We start from the raw sequence: 20,015 nt of genomic DNA, 5'->3' as shown, positions 1-20,015 counted from the left end.
CAATCCTATAGTATCATTTATATGTACTGTACATGTAGTTTATAAATACAAATCAGACAAGCTGAATTATTATATGTTGTTTATAAAAATTATAATATAGCAGTATAATTTATAACTTCTAAAGCAGTTTGTTCTCAAAAATGTGTAAAATTGAATATGCTAGGACATCTTATGGTTAGAAGTTTGACGAGTAATATTAATAAAGAGCATTTGAAGAAATATTAAACAATACATATGCTTAAAATAGTGTTTAATTTTATCTTATTATAACTGTGGTTATTTTTACAAAGCATAGATAATGTTTCAATGTCTAGATAATGTTTCTTTGTCTAGATACTTGTTCAGTGTCTAGATGATTGTTTGGTGTCTAGATAATGGTTTAATGTCTAGATAATTGTTCAGTGGCTAGCTGATTGTGCAGTGTATAGATAATGGATAAAAATCTAAATAATTGTTCATTGTCTTAATGATTGTTCATTGCCTAGATAATGGTTCAATATCTAGATAATGGTTCAATGTCTAGATAATGATTCAATGTTTTGATACTTGTTCAGTGTCGAGATGATTGGTCAGTGTCTAAATAATGGTTCAATGTCTAGATAATTGTTCAGTGTCTAGATGATTGCTCAGTGTCTAGATATTGGTTAAATGGCTAGATCATTGTTTTCTGTTTAGAAACTTGTTCAGTGTCTAGATGATTGTTCAGTGTCTAGCTAATGATTTGATGCCTAGATAATTATTCAGTGTCTAGATGATTGTTAAGTGTCTAGATATTGGTTCAATGTCTAGATAATGGTTCAATTTCTTGATAATGGTTCAATATCTAGATACTTGTTCAGTATCTAGATTATTGTCCAGAGTCTAAATAATGGTTCAATGTGTAGATAATTGTTCAGTGTCTAGATGATTGTATAGTGTCTAGATATAAGTTCAATGTTTAGATAATTGTTCAATGTCAAGATAATGGTTCAATGTCTAGATAATGGTTCAATGTTTAAATAATGGATCAATGTCTACATATGTGTTCAATGTCAAGATAATTGTTCAATTTCTAGATAATTGTTCAATGTCTAGATAATGGTTCAGTGTCTTGATGATTGTTCATTGACTAGATAATGGTTCAATGTCTAGATAATGGTTTGATGTCTAGATAATGGTTCAATGTCTATATATGTGTTTAATGTCTAGATAATCATTCAATGTCTAGATATTTGTTCAATGTCTAGATGATGTTTCAATGTCATGAAAATGGTTCAATTTCTAGATAACGTTCATTATCTAGTTGATGTTTCAGTGTCTAGATTATGGTTCAGTGTCTATATAATGGTGCAATGTCTAAATAATTGCTCAATGTCTAGATACTTGGGAAACGTCTGGATAATTGTTCATTGTATATATGATTGTTCAATGTCTAGATAATGGTTCAATGTCTAGATAATGGTTCAATGTTTAGATAATTGTTAAGTGTTTTGAATATTGTTCAGTGTCAATGTCTAAATAATAGTTCAATGTTGTGTTTATTGTTCAGTGTCTAGATAATAGTTCAATATCTAGTTAATTGTTCTAACGCTATGTAATTTATAAATAGTTAACTTTTTCTGGAGGTATTTCGAAGTGAAGCGTTTGTCCAAATCCTTTAAAAGGATTTTGGCATTTCCCTCAACTTATGTGTAGCTGAAATGACACCTGTAATAGTACAACATGATGATTTCTTTGTTTTCAGACGGAAGCAAAAGTATATGATGACATTGACCTGTCCACCATTGATTTTAGGTACGTTGAAATATTGCATGTGCCCATTACCACTTAGATACATATTTTTTTTTACATGTGTAGTCCCTTAGAAAGGTACATTAAATTAAAGACCTTTCTTACACTAGATTCAAGTTTTTAAGGCTTAATTTCCAACCCTAAGATACTGATGAGCAGCAAACAGCATAAAACCTGAACAGACTGCAAGTTACTCCCAGGCTGTTCTGGTTTTATGCTGTTTGCACATAGCCATTTTCACTTTGCTTCTGAGTGGGAAAGGGTTATTGAGAGCAGCAATGGAAAGCACAGAGGGCTCACTGTGAAATCTTCTGGAAAGCACAGAGGGCTCACTGTGAAATCTTCTGGAAAGCACAGAGGGCTCACTGTGAAATCTTCTGGAAAGCACAGAGGGCTCACTGTGAAGTTTTCTAAAAAAATTATGATTATGTCTTTTGAAATTGAATGATGAAGTCCCTCGAAAATATGTGATGTCTCTTTTAAATATGTTATTATTTCCCTTTTAAATGTGTGATTATTTCCCTTTAAAATGTGTGATTAAGTAATTTAAAAATATGTGATTATGTCACTTGAACAATTGTGATCGTGCCCCTAGTTTTTCTCGATCATGTTTCTTTTCTGTTCTTTAAATCCTTGGTACAACACAAATGGAAAAAACAAGGATAGACTTTATGGCCAATAATTAAGTTTCAATTTCTGCTTTAAAAAAAAGATTGTTTTACCATGCAGCTTTTGTATAATGCACCCAGAAGTATGATTTAAAATGTTTGTGCATTATACATAATAACTTAAACATTATTTTACTTATTTTTATGCTCCCCCAAATTTTTTTTGGGGGGGAGCATATAGTCGCCGCTTTGTCTGTCAGTGTGTGCATCTGTCTGTCGTTAACTATTGACCGGAATTCAATAAAACTTTATGGGAAGCTTCACTACCAAGAGGAGATGTGCATATTATCAGCGGGTTCTGATCGGATGATCTTTCACAGAGTTATGGCCCTTTTCAATTTTTGAAATTTTTCATTAACTGTACATATAGTGCAATTCTTGTCCGGGCTATTTCTCAGCAACTAATGACCGGAATTCAATGAAACTTTATGGGATGCTTCACTACCAAGAGGAGATGTGCATATTATCAGCAGGTTCTGGTCGGATGAATTATCACAGAGTTATGGCCCTTTGAAATTTTTGAAATTTTCCATTAACTGTACATATAGTGCAAATCTTGTCCGGGCTATTTCTCAGCAACTAATGACAGGAATTCAATGAAACTTTATGGGAAGCTACACTACCAAGAGGAGATGTGCATATTATCAGCAGGTTCTGGTCGGATGAATTTTCACAGAGTTATGGCCCTTTGAAATTTTCTATAAAACAAATCTTGTCCCCCCAACTACTGTGCCCTCAAGACGTTTCCTTTTATCTGAATATATAGTGCAATATTGTGACAAAAAAAACCTTTTCGGGAGCATCACTCGTCTCCGACGGTTTCTTGTTTTAAGTCAGCCGCTGCTGAATATTTAAAAATGCCCTGTAAGACTTATTATTTAAAAATATGTACAAGTATATTTTTATGCCCCCGGTAGGGTGGCATATAGCAGTTGAACTGTCCGTCAGTCAGTATGTCAGTCAGTCTGTCCATCCGTCCGAAAAAAACTTTAACATTGGCCATAACTTTTTCACTTTTAAAGATAGCAACTTGATATTTGGCATGCATGTGTATCTCATAGAGCTGAACATTTCGAGTGGTGAAAGGTCAAAGTCAAAGTCATTCTTCAAGGTCAAATGTCAAATATATGGCGTCTGTCCGTCCGAAAACTTTAACATTGGCCATAACTTTTTCAATATTGAAGATAGCAACTTGATATTTGGCATGCATGTGCATCTCACGGAGCTGCACATTTTGAGTGGTGAAAGATGAAGGTCAAGGTCATCCTTCAAGGTCAAATGTCTAATATATGGCGTCTGTCCGTCCGTCAAAAAACTTTAACATTGGCCATAACTTTTTCACTATTGAAGATAGCAACTTGATATTTGGAATGCATGTGTATCTCATGGAGCTGAACATTTTGAGTGGTGGAAGTTCAAGGTCAAGGTCATCCTCCAATGTCAAAGGTAAAAAAAATAATATAAATTTCAAAGCGGCATTCTCATGAAGCTGCACATTTTGAGTGGTGGAAGTTCAAGGTCAAGGTCATCCTTCAAGGTCAAAGGTCATTTTAAAAAAAAAAAAAATTTCAAAGCGGCGCAATAGGGGGCATTGTGTTTCTGACAAACACATCTCTTGTTTCTTCTTGTTCTTCAGTGTCTTTGCTTGCCCAGGCCTGTAATGTGGGCAGGAAGGAAATGTAGAATATAAATGGGCTGTGCTCTGTGAAATAGGGGTTTAATGCATGTGCGTAAACTGTCGTCCCAGATTAACCTGTGCAGTCTGCCTTTATGGTATTTTTGGTTTAAAGAAAGTCTCTTGTTAGCAAAACCACTTTAGGCGGAAAGTGTCGTCCTTGATTAGCCAGTGTGCGGACTTCATGCACATGCAGTAAACGCCCTTTTCACAGAGCACTGCTCAAATCCAACATGGTATGAAGAAATGTGCAGGGCTGTGACACTATACCAGATCTGGAAAACTTGAAATCTGAAATAATTATAATGTCTCTATGCACAACTATCTTTTGGTTGTGGCCATTCATTTAAGTTCTGCCCTGTTTTGTGACAGCCTCATTTTCAGTTTTATGGTACACATGTATTTCATACTACCCTGACATCTTCCATCTACTTACATGTATTTCATACTACCCATCTACTTTTCTGCTGGCTGGTAATCAATCTACCTCGCTCTGGAAAAAATGGGCTTAACCCATTTATGCCTAGCGTCCTGAAAAAAGGACATTGCAAACAGCGAAGACCCAGATGAGACGCCGCATAATATATTTAGAAATATTCTAAATATAGACATAAATATACTTGACACCCCTAATTTTGGAAAAAATTGATGGCATAAATGGGCTGAATGCAAGTGTTGTCACAGATTGGCCTGTGTAGTCCAGAGTTATTGAAATTTAGTAAAGTAAAGAGCAGAGTATAATAACAAAAACTCTTGTGTCAGTATTGTTTTGAGTAACTGCCCTTTGTATATCAACTGTGCTATGTGAAAAGGGGGTTTAATGCATGTGCGTTAAGTGTCGTCCCAGATTAGCCTGTGCACTTTTGCACTTTTAATCAGGGACGACACTTTCTGCCTAAACTAGATTTTTGCAATAAGAGACTTTCTTTATACGAAAAATACTATACTGCGCAGACTGCACAGGCTGCACAGGCTAATCTTGGACAACACATGCATTAAACCCTGTTTTCGCAGAGCGTCAGTCTCATATATGTGTTTAACCCTTTGCATGCTGGGAAATTTGTCGTCTGCTAAAATGTCGTCTGCTTAATTTCTAAAATTAGCATTTTGTTTGATTTTTTTTCAAATAATATTATCAGAATAGCAAACAGTTTGGATCCTGATGAGACGCCACGTTCTGTGGTGTCTCATCTGGATCCAAACTGTTTGCAAAGGCCTTCAAAATTCGGTTTCCGCACTGAAAGGGTTAATGTGTTTCTAGTGTAAAGACAATTCTGGAAATATTCAATGTTGATTCCATATAATCCCATTGGTGCAAAAAGGTACCCCGTGACATTGAAATTGGAAGGCACATAGTTCCTTTTTGCACCTATTGGGCGAATTATAATCCCAAGTACAAGAACCATGACTCTTCAACATTTACAGAGTTATTGTCCTTTGTTTCATTTTCATGTGTAGAATACAATCATAAGTTTTGAAGAGGTTAAAATATTTTAATGTTCTTTTTATTTTACAAATTTGTAAGCATTCAAGGGAATCTATGTCAAGTTCAATGAATGATAAGAAACACTCAGAGGCAGTGCTGAGTATAATATCAAAACTCCTTCTTCAGTATTGAAGAGTGATTGATTGTTCTTTTTCGTTATCTTTTTTTCAATAAATTAATAATGCTAGGCTGTTTTTCTATACTTTAATTGTCAAATCACACTTTTGGGTAAACAAATACTATGGTAGTTCCTGCTCAGACAATGTGAAATTTGTTGCTAACAAAACAGCCACCTGTTCTAGGAAGTTCTGAATATTCACAGGTGCTACTTTTGCCATCCCAGTTTGGTGGTAAGCTGTAGATACCTATTACTGTTAACGAATTTCTGCTTCAAGAAAATTATTGAAGAAAATCAATATTTATAGAGATGAAACAGAAGGAATCTGGCTAACTGGGGTACCCATTTTTTAGTTCTAATTTACATGTTGATATATGTAATAAATTGTAGTATATTTGACTGTGTGAAAACAGGGATTAAGGCATGTGCATAAACTGTCATCATAAAATAGCCTGTGCACAGGCTAATTATTGATGACAAATTATGCTTAGACTAAATTTATGTAAAAAAGATACTTCTTTTAAACAAAAATAACAATCAAAGTGGAAATTGTTGTCTCTGCAGTCTACACAGGCTAATCTGGGATGACACTTTATGCTGATGCATTAAACCCCATTTTCCCAGACTGAGGTTCATAATCATGAAGTATAACTCCTCATGAAAACAGGAGTTCAGACTACATGGCCTGAGCTGCTCTGCAAGCCTTATGTAATAGGTGTTTTATATTTCAATCTTGAATCTTTAAATATTGATAGTTTTATATGCCTTATATCAAATATGATAGGGTATATTGCTTTGGTCATGATTTATAATGTCTGTTCATAGCTATAGCCAAACAGTATCCATCATATTACCAGCAAATGCTATGGCAATGGTAGTTGTCTTTATCTTGGCCAATTTTAGCCAAATCATTTAAGAGTTTGTGTAGTAATGACTTGAATGTATATAAAATTTGCTTTCTATGCCCTCCCTTTAATGTGAAACTTCTGTCTCAGCCTGATTCGTGAATTTTAAGATGAATTTGCACAAATGTCAATCATCATAACACGATAATACCTGTCTTCCTGCCTCAGAGGTCAAGGCCAAAATTTTAGGTCAAGGTCACAATTTGAGGTCAAATTTCACATTTGACCATAAAACATCCTGTAAGAGTAACTTCCCCTTTTCAATTGACTACAAGAGTAACTTCCCCTTTCAAATTGACTACAAGAGTAACTTCCCCTTTTAAAATGACTAAGGTTGTGTATTTTTCAAATTGTTTAAAGAGTTTCCTCCCCTTTCAGCTCTCCCAACGTGAAGGTCACCCAGTGCACCGAGGATGAAGAGAGCGTTTACGAGATACCGAAACTGCGCAAGACAACGAGCGACTCTGGATACGAGAAAGCGAAAGAAGTTGCAGCGAGCTACGATGAACAGCCTGTTATCCTTTCAGGTATTGTTGTGTCATCACCATAAGTCACGTTCTAGGAAAACTGGACTTAATGCATGTGTGTAAAGTGTTAAGCCAGATCAGCCTGTGCAGTGCCCACAGGCTTATCATGGAAAACACTTTCCGCCTGAATTTTTGTTAAGAAAAGAAGAGGCTGCCTTTAAACCTTTACCGCATGGATATGCATTTTCACACATTTGTAGTCCCTTACAAAGTTATATATAATTTAAGACCTTTCTAACTAGATTCAAGTTTTAAAGGCTTCATTTCCAACCCTTAGATACTGATGAGCAGCAAACAGCATTAAACCTGAACAGACTGCGAGTTACTCGCAGGCTGTTCTTGTTTTATGCTGGTTGCAAAAGCTTTTTTCACTTTGCTTCTCATGGGGGAAAGGGTTAAACAAAAGTTCCATAAAGGCAGAAAGTGCCTTCCATGATTGTCTGCACAGGCTTATCTGGGACAACACTTTACACACGTACATGCATTAAACCCTTTGCATGCTGGCAAATTTGTCGTCTGCTAAAATGTTGTCTGCTCAATTTCTAAAAAAAGCATTTTCTTCAATTTTTTTCAAAGAATACTATCCGAGTAGCAAACAGTTTGGATCCAGATGAGACGCCACGTTCTGTGGCGTCTCATCTGGATCCAAACTGTTTGCAAAGGCCTTCAAAATTTGGTTCCCGCACTGAAAGAGTTAAACCCTGTTTTCCCAGAGCACAGCTCACTGTTGTCATTAGGGTTGGTGTTGATGTTACATCATGGGCATTGTTTGGTCTGTTTTTCTCGTTTTGCTGATGTAAAACCCTTTACTACATAAATACGTATTTTCACACATTACTTAAATACGTATTTTCACACATTACTTAAATACGTATTTTCACACATTTTAGTCCCTCAAAAAGTTATAGATAATTTGATAACTTTCTTACTAAAGGCTTCATCTCCTTACCTTAGATACTGATGAGCAGCAAACAGCATAAAACCTCCACAGACTGCGAGTAACTCGCAGGCTGTTCTGGTTTTATGCTGTTTGCACATAGCCTTTTTCACTTTGCTCCTGAATGGGAAAGGGATAATACAAAATCAATCTTTTTCCTTATTAACATTCTTTACCATTTTATGTGCAATCAAGTGGGACAACTCTATCAGGATAATCTCACAGTGAAAAGTAAGAGTTACAATTCTTTGGTATTTTCCACCTTTTTTCAAAAGGCATTCACTTCTACGAGAAACAAAACTAGGCATTGTTTATTTGTAAATATAAGACCATTATTAAGAACAACAGTTCAACATATATATGTATGCTACAAGAAATCTTCTGGGATACCATTATTTGAACATTTTAATAGTTACATGACATGCTGCATAATTGTTCACAATGTTAAGTTTGCAGAAGAAACAAACTGGCAAAATAACTTTTATGTATCTAGATGATTGTTACAAATTTCGAATTGGTGGGATATCTCCCAATAGCAACTATAAATCAAAATATGGTCAGTAATATTCAGTTCAGTTGTGTTATATCATAGCTTGCAGGATCCATGGATTATATGGATCATGAAAAGAATAAGGTGGTGAAGGCAAGATATTTTCCGATCACAATTCCATTATTTTTATATGAATACACTATATGTGAAGTTGGAATAAAGCATCAATCTAATATACAATGTATAATGTATTTTTTCAACTATGCATTGAGTGCAGTTTTACCTTCTTCTTTTTAGCTCACCTGAGCACAACGTGCTCATGGTGAGCTTTTGTGATCGCCTTTTGTCCGTCGTCCATCGTGCGTTGTCCGTTGTGCGACGGTAACATTTGCCTTGTTCACTCTCTAGAGGCCACATTAATTGTCCAATCTTCTTGAAATTTGGTAAGAAGATTGGTTTCAATGATATCTTGGATGAGTTCTAAAATGGTTACGTTTGCTTGAAAAACATGGCTGCCAAGGAGCAGGGCATTTTTCCTGGATAAAGTAAAATCTTGTTAACACTCTAGAGGCCACATTTATTGTCCAATCTTAATGAAATTTGGTCAGAAGATTCATCTCAATAATATCTTGGACGAGTTCGAAAATAATGCTGGTGGGTTGAAAAACATAGCCGCCAGGGGGCGGGGCATTTTTCCTTATATGGCTATAGTAAAACCTTGTTAACATTCTAGAGGCCACATTTATTGTCTAATCTTGATTAAAATATGGTCAGAAGATTTGTCTTAATAATATCTTGGATGAGTTCGAAAATGGTTACGTTTGATTGAATAACATGGCCACCAAGGGGCGGAGCATTTTTCCTAATATGGCTATATATGGCTATAGTAAAATCTTGTTAACACTCTAGAGGCCACATTTATAGTCCGATCTTCATGAAACTTGATCAGAAGATTCATCCCAATAATATCTTGGACGAGTTCAAAAATGATGCCAGTTGGTTGAAAAACATGGCTGCCAGGGGGCGGGGCATTTTTCCTTATATGGCTATAGTAAAACCTTGTTAACACTCTAGAGGCCACATTTATTTTCCGATCTTCGTGAAACTTGGTCAGAAGATTTGTCCCAATAATATCTTGTTATCTCAGGTGAGCGACTTTGGGCCTTTCAGGCCCTCTTGTTTTATATTATCAGTAAAATGGACATTTGCATATAGAATTTCATCATTTAAATTGAATTTATAACAAAACTGAATGTTTAATGGGATAAAACAGAACAATGTTTAAAAATACATTTACAATAATAAAAAATAAAAAACAATAATTGTTACTGAAAAGGTTGTTGAAAAGCACTTATTATACTAAAAGTATAGACAGAACATTACAAAAATGCCTTCAGAACATAAAATGAACAGTTTTGTTTGTGAAAATAACCAGATGGATGTCCTTTCCAAGTTTTATGTTTTATTTCTAATTCACATAATCCAGTGTTTAAAATATTATTTCCTATTTGAAAATGCTGGACTTTTTAGTACGTGGAACCTTTTGCCTAGTGTATTGATTCTGTTTTGTGTCGTGTTCTGAGAAAACTGGGCTTAATGCATGTGCGTAAAGTGTCATCCTAGATTAGCCTGTGCAGTCTGCACAGGCTAATCAGGGATGACACTCTCCGCTTTAATGGTATTTTTAGTTTTAAAGAAGTCCCTCCTAACCGAAAATCAAGTTTAGGTGTAAAGTGTCGTCCCTGATTAGCCTGTGCGGACAGCACAGGCTAATCTGGAATGACACTTTACGCACATGCATTACGCCCAGTTTTCTCAGAACGTGACTCAGTCTGTTTTTGTCTGTAGCTGGTACCCCAAGACCCCCACCTCTTCCCCCACGCAAAGAGAGACAGAGGTTCGACTTCCGCATACGCAGTTCCAGCACCAGTCTTCTGGATGACTCACCTGGTGACCTTGGGAAAACCAGTGACCTTGGGAGACCCAGTGACATTTGCAGACCTAGTGACCTTGGGAGACCTGATGACCTTGCAAAACCGGGTGATCTTAGTGATGTGTCATTTGAACGCAACAGCAATATTTCAAGGGATGGCCTTGGTAAAACAACTTTTACTCAATGTTGTTTTTATGCCGCCGGTAGGGTGGCATATAGCAGTTGAACTGCCCGTCCGTCAGTCTGTCTATCTGTTAGAAAACTTTAACATTGCCCATAACTTTTGCAATATTGAAAATTCATGTTTTATTCTGGTTATATATAGACTTTTTAATTTTTATTCTGAGCTAGAAAGGTTCAATCATTTGTTGTGTAACTTTAAATTCACAGATCACAAATATTAACCGCAAGACAGTGTGTCGCATGTGAAACCTTTTTTTCCTAACTCAATAGTCAAGGTCACACTTAATTGTCAAAGGTCAAATTAAGACAATAAACAGTTATTTTATGGATGCGCGGTGAACAGTCAAAATTGTTGTCTCAAGGTATCAGGGATGACTTTGGAACTGTTGCCCTAGGCCAATAGGCCCTGATACTGAGGGGCAACAGTCTTGACTGTTCACCGCTCATCCATGAAATAACTGTTTTAATACCTGATCAAATGTCAAACATAGAAAAAAGAGCAAATTAAATTTTAACACAACAGTGTTATTGAAGCCTGAATATAGACATTTTTCAACACATGTCTTGGCCTTACGTAGAACTTGATTTCGGTAATTTCCGTCGCTACTTTCCAATCGAAAGTATTGGTACATATACTTCGGACATTTCCGTACAGACACGGAATTGTAACGGAAAATATCAAATGATGATAGCGTAATTTCTAAAAATAGAAATGGGAAACACAGGGGTAGTCTGCACAACGGGGCAACAGTTCAAACTATTGACCGGTCAACAATTCGAAATATTCACCGGTAACAGTTTAAAACATTACATTTCTTTTTCGACGAGGAAATTGTCATTTATAATGTAATGTTGACATTATACAGTTATTTCATGGATGCGTGGTTTCGGCCATGGGCAACAGCTCCAAATGTCAGCCCTGATAACGAGGGACAACAGTTTTGACTGTTCACCAAGCATCCATGAAATAAGTGTTTTATTACCTGATCAAATTTCAAACATAGAAAAAAGAGCAAATTAAACTTTTATTTTAACAAAACAGATATCGATAATATCGATAATTTTCACTGTTTAACTGTGAAATGACGTCATTTTTACGACAAAATGAAGTCATTATTCGAGCGGGCAACAAGGGTAGTCTGCACGAGCAGGCAACAGTTCAAACTATTGACCGTTCAACAGTTCGAAATATTCACATGTAACAGTTTAAAACATTGCAACATTTCTTTTTCGACCAGGAAATAGAAAAAATAATTTATTATCATTTATATGAGGCATCAGGTAATAAAACTTACTATGTGTCCACCATGAGGAGGTAGTGTAACCTGTTTAAAACAAGTCTCCTTACCTCAAAGGTCTATGCTTAGAGAACATGATGTTAAATTTGGTCATATTTCAGACAGTACCTACATAATTCAATTGCAAAATAACTGAGATATTGATTACAAATATAAGATAATTGAGTGAGCTAGAAAGATTAAGCATGCATATTTTATACATGTTGTTTTGAAACTTTGAGAAAACAAATGCACACATATATTACAGATGGCTATGATGGTGACTCTGTCGATTCCCTGGAAGACCTCTCGTGTTCTTCTGTTCCAACAAAACCTCCAGGCCAGCAGATTAAGCTGCCAAGGTAAGTTGCCTACCCCTTTACCCCTTACATACATATTTAACCCTTTACCCCTTACATACATATTTTGATGCATTTGTAGTCCCTTACAAAGTTAAGTTTAATTAAAGACATTTCTTACTAAATTCAAGCTTAAAGGCTTCATTTCCAACCCTAAGATACTGATGAGCAGCAAACAGCATAAAACCTGAACAGACTGCGAGTTACTCTCGCAACAAACAAACAAAACATTTTTAGCTCATCTATTTTTTTTTTTAAAATTATGAGCTATTGTCATCACCTTGGCGTCGGCGTTGGCGTCCGGTTAAGTTTTGCGTTTAGGTCCATTTTTCTCAGAAAGTATCAATGCTATTGCATTCAAACTTGGTACACTTACTAACTATCATGAGGGGACTGGGCAGGCAAAGTTAGATAACTCTGGCGTGCATTTTGACAGAATTATGTGCCCTTTTTATACTTAGAAATTTGAAAGTTTGGTTAAGTTTTGTGTTTAGGTCCATTTTATTCCTTAAGTATCAAAGCTATTGCTTTCATACTTGCAACACTTACTGACTATCATAAGGGGACTGTGCAGGCAAAGTTATGTAACTCTGACTGGCATTTTGACAAAATTATGTGCCCTTTTTATACTTAGAAAATTGAAAATTAGGTTAAGTTTTGTGTTTAGGTCCACTTTATTCCTACAGTATCAAAGCTATAGCTTTCATACTTGCAACACTTATTAACTATCATAAGGAGACTGTGCAGGCAAAGTTATGTACCTCTGACTGGCATTTGGACGGAATTATGGGCCCTTTATACTTAGAAAATTGAAAATTTGGTTAAGTTTTGTGTTTTGGTCCACTTTACCCCTAAAGTATCATAGATATTGCTTTCATACTTGGAACACTCGCAAACTATCATAAGGGTACAGTAAAAGGACAAGTTGCATAACTCTGGTTGTCATTTTTACGGAATTATGGCCCTTTTTTGACTTAGTTACTTTGAATATATGGTTAAATTTTGTGTTTCATTCCACTTTACTTCTAAAGTATCAAGGCTATTGCTTTTAAACTTCAAAAACTTTCATGCTTTCATGAGGTTACTGTACCTGGCAAGTTGAATTTTACCTTGACCTTTGAATGACCTTGACTCTCAAGGTCAAATTATTAAATTTTGCTAAAACTGCCATAACTTCTTTATTTATGATTATATTTGATTGATACTTTGACAAAACTACTCTTACCTGCGATACCATAATAGACTCCACCCAAACCATCCCCCGTGCCCTCCCCCCCCCCCCCGAATCCTCCCCCTCCCCGAATCCCCCCCCCCCCTAATGTTTTTTTTTTTTTTTTTTTTTTTTTTAAGATCATCTCACAAATAACCACCACACCCTCACACTATACCCCCCCCCCACCCCACCCCCCCCCATTTTTTTTTTAAACGTTTAAAAAACACGAATATTTTTATTATTTATTTTTGAAATACTGTCCAACCATCACACCCAAGAATCCCCTCCCCCCCCACCCCCCCGAAAAAAATTATTTTTTTGCATTTTTTTTTCCGCATATTTGGAAGATAATGTAATAAATGTCCACCCCCCACACTATACACCCCTCTTCACTCCACCCCTCCCTCCTTTTGTGATTGAAATTGAAAGTCCCTTCACCTTTAAAAAGAAAATAGATGAGCGGTCTGCACCCGCAAGGCGGTGCTCTTGTTTCAATATAGATCAATGATGGAAAAATTCAAACAAGCAAAGCTTTGTTTCATCATTGATCAACAAATTAAAAACTCTAACAAACAAAACCTTTTTTCAGTGTTAATCAACAAAGGAAAAATTCTTACAAACAAAACTGTGATAGATCAATAATAGAAATATTCAAATAAACAAAGCCTTTGTTCATTATAGATAAACAAGATTGCAACAAATACCACTGTTTTATATGACTGAAATACTGTTGTAAAAACAATGAAAAATTCAAACAAACAAACCCTTTTTCATTAAAGATAAACCGCATTGTAGTTTGATCCAAGGTCAGAAACTCCATGTCCTTCCTTTTAGATGTGACAACCTTTTCAGGGCTATATCTCAGAAACTATATAAGATATTAAAATGAAACTTCATGGGTGAATAGAACTAAATAAGGAGAACATCCATGCACAAAAACCATAACCCTACTTGTTCTTACATAGATTTAATGCCCTTTGTTGTTTTGGTACGATGTTACTATTCAGGGCAATATCTCAAATGTGATACAAAATTTAAACTTGAATCTTCATGAGTATATTGATATGAATGAGAGGTCACACCCTGAGGTCAAATTTTACACATTTTGATTCAAAATGCCTTATTGCTGTAAGAATTCTACCAAACATCAAGGGATTTGCACCCATCTAGAAACACAATTTATTGGGCGAGGGATATCAATTCAATGAATTTGCTTTGTTCAATATATAATGTATTATATAGATCAACAAGGTCTCGTGTTCGAGCCCAGCTTGGGAAGTCCATGTCGTCCCTGGTTGATGTGACAACGCCGTTCTGCTCGCTAGACGATGTTGCAATATCAGGGGAGCTCCAGTATCGTAGCAAACTCACCTGGACCAAAAAGATGGTGGCTGTGACTAACGGTCGGTTGGTCGGGTATGTAACGTAATCCCATGGAATTATTACGCACACTGCTCAAAAAACTTTATTAAAATTGATTTTTATCACCCACCAAAGGTAGAGGGATAAAGAATTGGCGTTGTCTGGCAGTCAATCTGTCCATCCATATGTCACAATATTATTAAATTGGCGGGAAAAATCAATACAATGCATTGGCCTGTTATCTTAAATACGAACGCTTTGCTGTGACAAACAGTCGGTTAATCAGATATTTAGCGTAATTCGATGGAATAATGATGCACACAACTCAAAGAACTTTTCATTGAAATTTACTATGAAATATAACCATATTTTCATCAAATAATTATTTATTTATTTCATGCTATCATAACTTACAAAAATTAAATTTTGAACTACCAAAGTATGTCATAAATATGGTTGATACATCAAAACAAAATTTAGCTATGCATATTGTGGTGGCAAATTGTGAAACTAAAATGTGTTCAAATGTATCTGCTCAATAAACAACGTTACCGTTATGTAGCATAATTTTATGGAATAATGATGCGCACATCTTGAAGAACTTTTCATAGAAATTTATTTTGCTCTTTTATACAAACACTTTCCAAGTCCACAAAATATTTTAATCAATAATATACAAGCGTGACCCTTACAGTCCACACGACAACAAAACATTGTGAATCTTATATTTCAGATACAAATATATCTGCTAAAATGAACATTACAGGTACAAAATGGACCGTCTGGACATGCGCCCGACCTTCATGATGCTTCTGACGGGATACAGGGCCAGCTCCCACAAACGTGAAGGGAGGCGGAGCTATGAGATACACCTAGACCACGACAACTTTGAGCAGCACGTGTTCTTAGTGGACTTCAAGGAGTGGGCAGAGTTATGGTGTCAGGTAGGCAGGTGTGACTTGCATCCTTCATGAGTGGGCAGAGTTATGGTGTCAGGTAGGCAGGTGTGACTTGCATCCTTCATGAGTGGGCAGAGTTATGGTGTCAGGTAAGCTGGTGTGACTTGAATTCTTCATGAGTGGGCGGAGTTATGGTGTCAGGTATGCAGGTGTGACTTGCATCCTTCATGAGTGGGCAGAGTTATGGTGTCAGGAATGCAGGTGTGACTTGCATCCTTCATGAGTGGGCGGAGTTATGGTGTCAGGTAAGCAGGTGTGACTTGAATTCTTCATTAGTGGGCGGAGTTATGGTGTCAGGTAGGCAGGTTTGGCTGGAATTCTTCATGAGTGGGCGGAGTTATGGTGTCAGGTAAGCAGGTGTGACTTGCATCCTTCATGAGTGGGGGGAGTTATAGTGTCAGGTATGCAGGTGTGACTTGCATCCTTCATGAGTGGGCAGAGTTATGGTGTCAGGTATACAGGTGTGACTTGCATCCTTCATGAGTGGGCAGAGTTATGGTGTCAGGTAGGCAGGTGTGACTTGCATCCTTCATGAGTGGGCGGAGTTATGGTGTCAGGTAAGCTGGTGTGACTTGCATCCTTCATGAGTGGGCAGAGTTATGGCGTCAGGTATGCAGGTGTGATTTGCATCCTTCATGAGTGGGCAGAGTTATGGTGTCAGGAATGCAGGTGTGACTTGAATCCTTCATGAGTGGGTGGAGTTAAAGTGTCAGGTAAGCAGGTGTGACTTGAATCCTTCATGAGTGGGCGGAGTTATGGCGTCAGGAATGCAGGTGTGACTTGCATCCTTCATGAGTGGGCAGAGTTATGGTGTCAGGTATGCAGGTGTAACTTGAAACCTTCATGAGTGGGCGGAGTTATGGTGTCAGGTAAGCAGGTGTGACTTGAATCCTTCATGAGTGGGCGGAGTTATGGTGTCAGGTATGCAGGTGTGACTTGCATCCTTCATGTGTGGGCAGAGTTATGGTGTCAGGTAGGTCAGGTAGGCAGTTGTGACTTGAATCCTTCATGAGAGGGCGGAGTTATGGTGTCAGGTAGGTCAGGTAGGCAGTTGTGACTTGAATCCTTAATGAGAGGGCGGAGTTATGGTGTCAGGTAGGCAGGTGGGACTTGCATCATTCATTGCGAAAACTTAAGTGTCACTGTTTTCGCTAAATTTCTTTAGTTTGCATGGAGGTATTTTACAGGCAGAAATTGTTAAGGATGGCTCAATTATTAAACTACAATTTATAAATTAAATGTCGAAAATCTGGTTTCGTTTATTTACCATGTTTTTTGTTTAAAACTTTGAAACTGAGATACCCATTTTACGCATTTTTAGTCCCTTAGGAAATCAAATTAAATGATCAAATATCTTTCTTAATTTATTAAAATTTTAAAGGTTTCATTGTCAACCCTAAGCGGCTGTTCTGGTTTTATGCTGGTTGCATATGGCCATTTTCACTTTAGTGTTTAGCGGGAAAGGTTGACAAATAATTGGCTGCAACTTAATATGTTATGATCACATGACCTGGTTTTCATGGTATCTTTACAGCACCTGAATGCTGCAGCGGAGGGTAGCAAGGCTAAAGGTCCAGTGCTGCATCTTACACGAGACTCGCTGATAGACAAGACTGACCCCAGCACATACAGTCTCAGCAAGGTACAACACAATTTAGTCAGACATGTAAATAGTCTAACAATAGTTTGATATGAACATAAGTCCCAGTCAGGTAACACACAATAGTCACACATGTAAATAGTCTAACAATAGTCTGATATGAACATACAGTCTCAGCAAGGTACCACACAATTTAGTAAGACATGTAAATAGTCTAACAATAGTCCGATATGAACATACAGTCTCAGTAAGGTAACATACAATAGTCAGACATGAAAATAGTCTAACAATAGTCCGATATGAACATACAGTCTCAGTAAGGTAACACCCAATAGTCAGACATGTAAATAGTCTAACAATAGTCTGATATGAACATACAGTCTTAGTAAGGTAACATACAATAGTCACACATGAAAATAGTCTAACAATAGTCCGATATGAACATACAGTCTAAGTAAGGTAACACACAATAGTCAGACATGTAAATAGTCTAACAATAGTCTGATATGAACATAAGTCCCAGTAAGGTACCACACAATAGTCAGACATGTAAATAGTCTAACAATAGTCTGATATGAACATACAGTCTTAGTAAGGTAACACAAAATAGTCAGACATGTAAATAGTCTAACAATATTCCAATATGAACATACAGTCACAGTAAGGTACCACACAATAGTCAGACATGTAAATAGTCTAACAATAGTCTGATATGAACATACAGTCTCAGTAAGGTACCACACAATAGTCAGACATGAAAATAGTCTAACAATAGTCCGATATGAACATACAGTCTCAGTAAAGTAACATACAATAGTCAGACATGTAAATAGTCTAACAATAGTCCGATATGAACATACAGTCTCAGTAAGGTACCACACAATAGTCAGACATGAAAATAGTCTAACAATAGTCCGATATGAACATACAGTCTTAGTAAGGTAACACACAATAGTCAGACATGTAAATAGTCTAACAATAGTCTGATATGAACATAAGTCCCAGTAAGGTACCACACAATAGTCAGACATGAAAATAGTCTAACAATAGTCTGATATGAACATACAGTCTAAGTAAGGTAACACACAATAGTCAGACATGTAAATAGTCTAACAATAGTCTGATATGAACATACAGTCTAAGTAAGGTAACACACAATAGTCAGACATGTAAATAGTCTAACAATAGTCCGATATGAACATACAGTCACAGTAAGGTAACACACAATAGTCAGACATGAAAATAGTCTAACAATAGTCTGATATGAACATACAGTCTCAGTAAGGTAACATACAATAGTCAGACATGTAAATAGTCTAACAATAGTCCGATATGAACATACAGTCTCAGTAAGGTACCACACAATAGTCAGACATGAAAATAGTCTAACAATAGTCCGATATGAACATACAGTCTTAGTAAGGTAACACACAATAGTCAGACATGTAAATAGTCTAACAATAGTCTGATATGAACATAAGTCCCAGTAAGGTACCACACACTAGTCAGACATGTAAATAGTCTAACAATAGTCTGATATGAACATACAGTCTTAGTAAGGTAACACACAATAGTCAGACATGTAAATAGTCTAACAATAGTCTGATATGAACATAAGTCCCAGTAAGGTACCACACAATAGTCAGACATGTAAATAGTCTAACAATAGTCTGATATGAACATACAGTCTAAGTAAGGTACCACACAATAGTCAGACATGTAAATAGTCTAACAATAGTCTGATATGAACATTCAGTCTAAGTAAGGTAACACACAATAGTCAGACATGTAAATAGTCTAACAATAGTCCGATATGAACATACAGTCACAGTAAGGTAACACACAATAGTCAGACATGAAAATAGTCTAACAATAGTCTGATATGAACATACAGTCTCAGTAAGGTAACATACAATAGTCAGACATGTAAATAGTCTAACAATAGTCGGATATGAACATACAGTCTCAGTAAGGTACCACACAATAGTCAGACATGAAAATAGTCTAACAATAGTCCGATATGAACATACAGTCTTAGTAAGGTAACACACAATAGTCAGACATGTAAATAGTCTAACAATAGTCTGATATGAACATAAGTCCCAGTAAGGTACCACACAATAGTCAGACATGAAAATAGTCTAACAATAGTCTGATATGAACATACAGTCTTAGTAAGGTAACACACAATAGTCAGACATGTAAATAGTCTAACAATAGTCTGATATGAACATACAGTCTAAGTAAGGTACCACACAATAGTCAGACATGTAAATAGTCTAACAATAGTCTAATATGAACATACAGTCTAAGTAAGGTACCACACAATAGTCAGACATGTAAATAGTCTAACAATAGTCCGATATGAACATACAGTCTAAGTAAGGTAACACACAATAGTCAGACATGTAAATAGTCTAACAATAGTCCGATATGAACATACAGTCTAACTAAGGTAACACACAATAGTCAGACATGTAAATAGTCTAACAATAGTCCGATATGAACATACAGTCTTAGTAAGGTACCACACAATAGTCAGACATGTAAATA

The 20,015-nt window shown here is 36.3% G+C and overlaps 1 protein-coding gene across 2 annotated transcripts in view; it reads left to right on the top strand.

The window, feature by feature from the left end:
* The window catches only part of LOC127842029 (uncharacterized), an 86,902-nt gene that overhangs the window by 53,601 nt on the left and 13,286 nt on the right, over window positions 1-20,015 (top strand). For both annotated transcript variants that reach the window (XM_052371346.1, XM_052371345.1), the window contains exons 4-10: window positions 1,724-1,773; window positions 7,001-7,149; window positions 10,425-10,673; window positions 12,238-12,331; window positions 14,784-14,957; window positions 15,670-15,847; window positions 17,397-17,504. In XM_052371346.1, the coding sequence (XP_052227306.1) occupies window positions 1,724-1,773; window positions 7,001-7,149; window positions 10,425-10,673; window positions 12,238-12,331; window positions 14,784-14,957; window positions 15,670-15,847; window positions 17,397-17,504 (1,002 nt within the window). The remainder of the gene's footprint in view (window positions 1-1,723; window positions 1,774-7,000; window positions 7,150-10,424; window positions 10,674-12,237; window positions 12,332-14,783; window positions 14,958-15,669; window positions 15,848-17,396; window positions 17,505-20,015) is intronic.

This window comes from Dreissena polymorpha, chromosome 8 (assembly GCF_020536995.1).
Source record: "Dreissena polymorpha isolate Duluth1 chromosome 8, UMN_Dpol_1.0, whole genome shotgun sequence".
In the NCBI taxonomy this organism is placed as follows: Eukaryota; Metazoa; Mollusca; class Bivalvia; order Myida; family Dreissenidae; genus Dreissena; species Dreissena polymorpha.
Note: the sequence above shows the minus strand (reverse complement) of the source record. Positions and strands in the feature narration are given on the sequence as shown.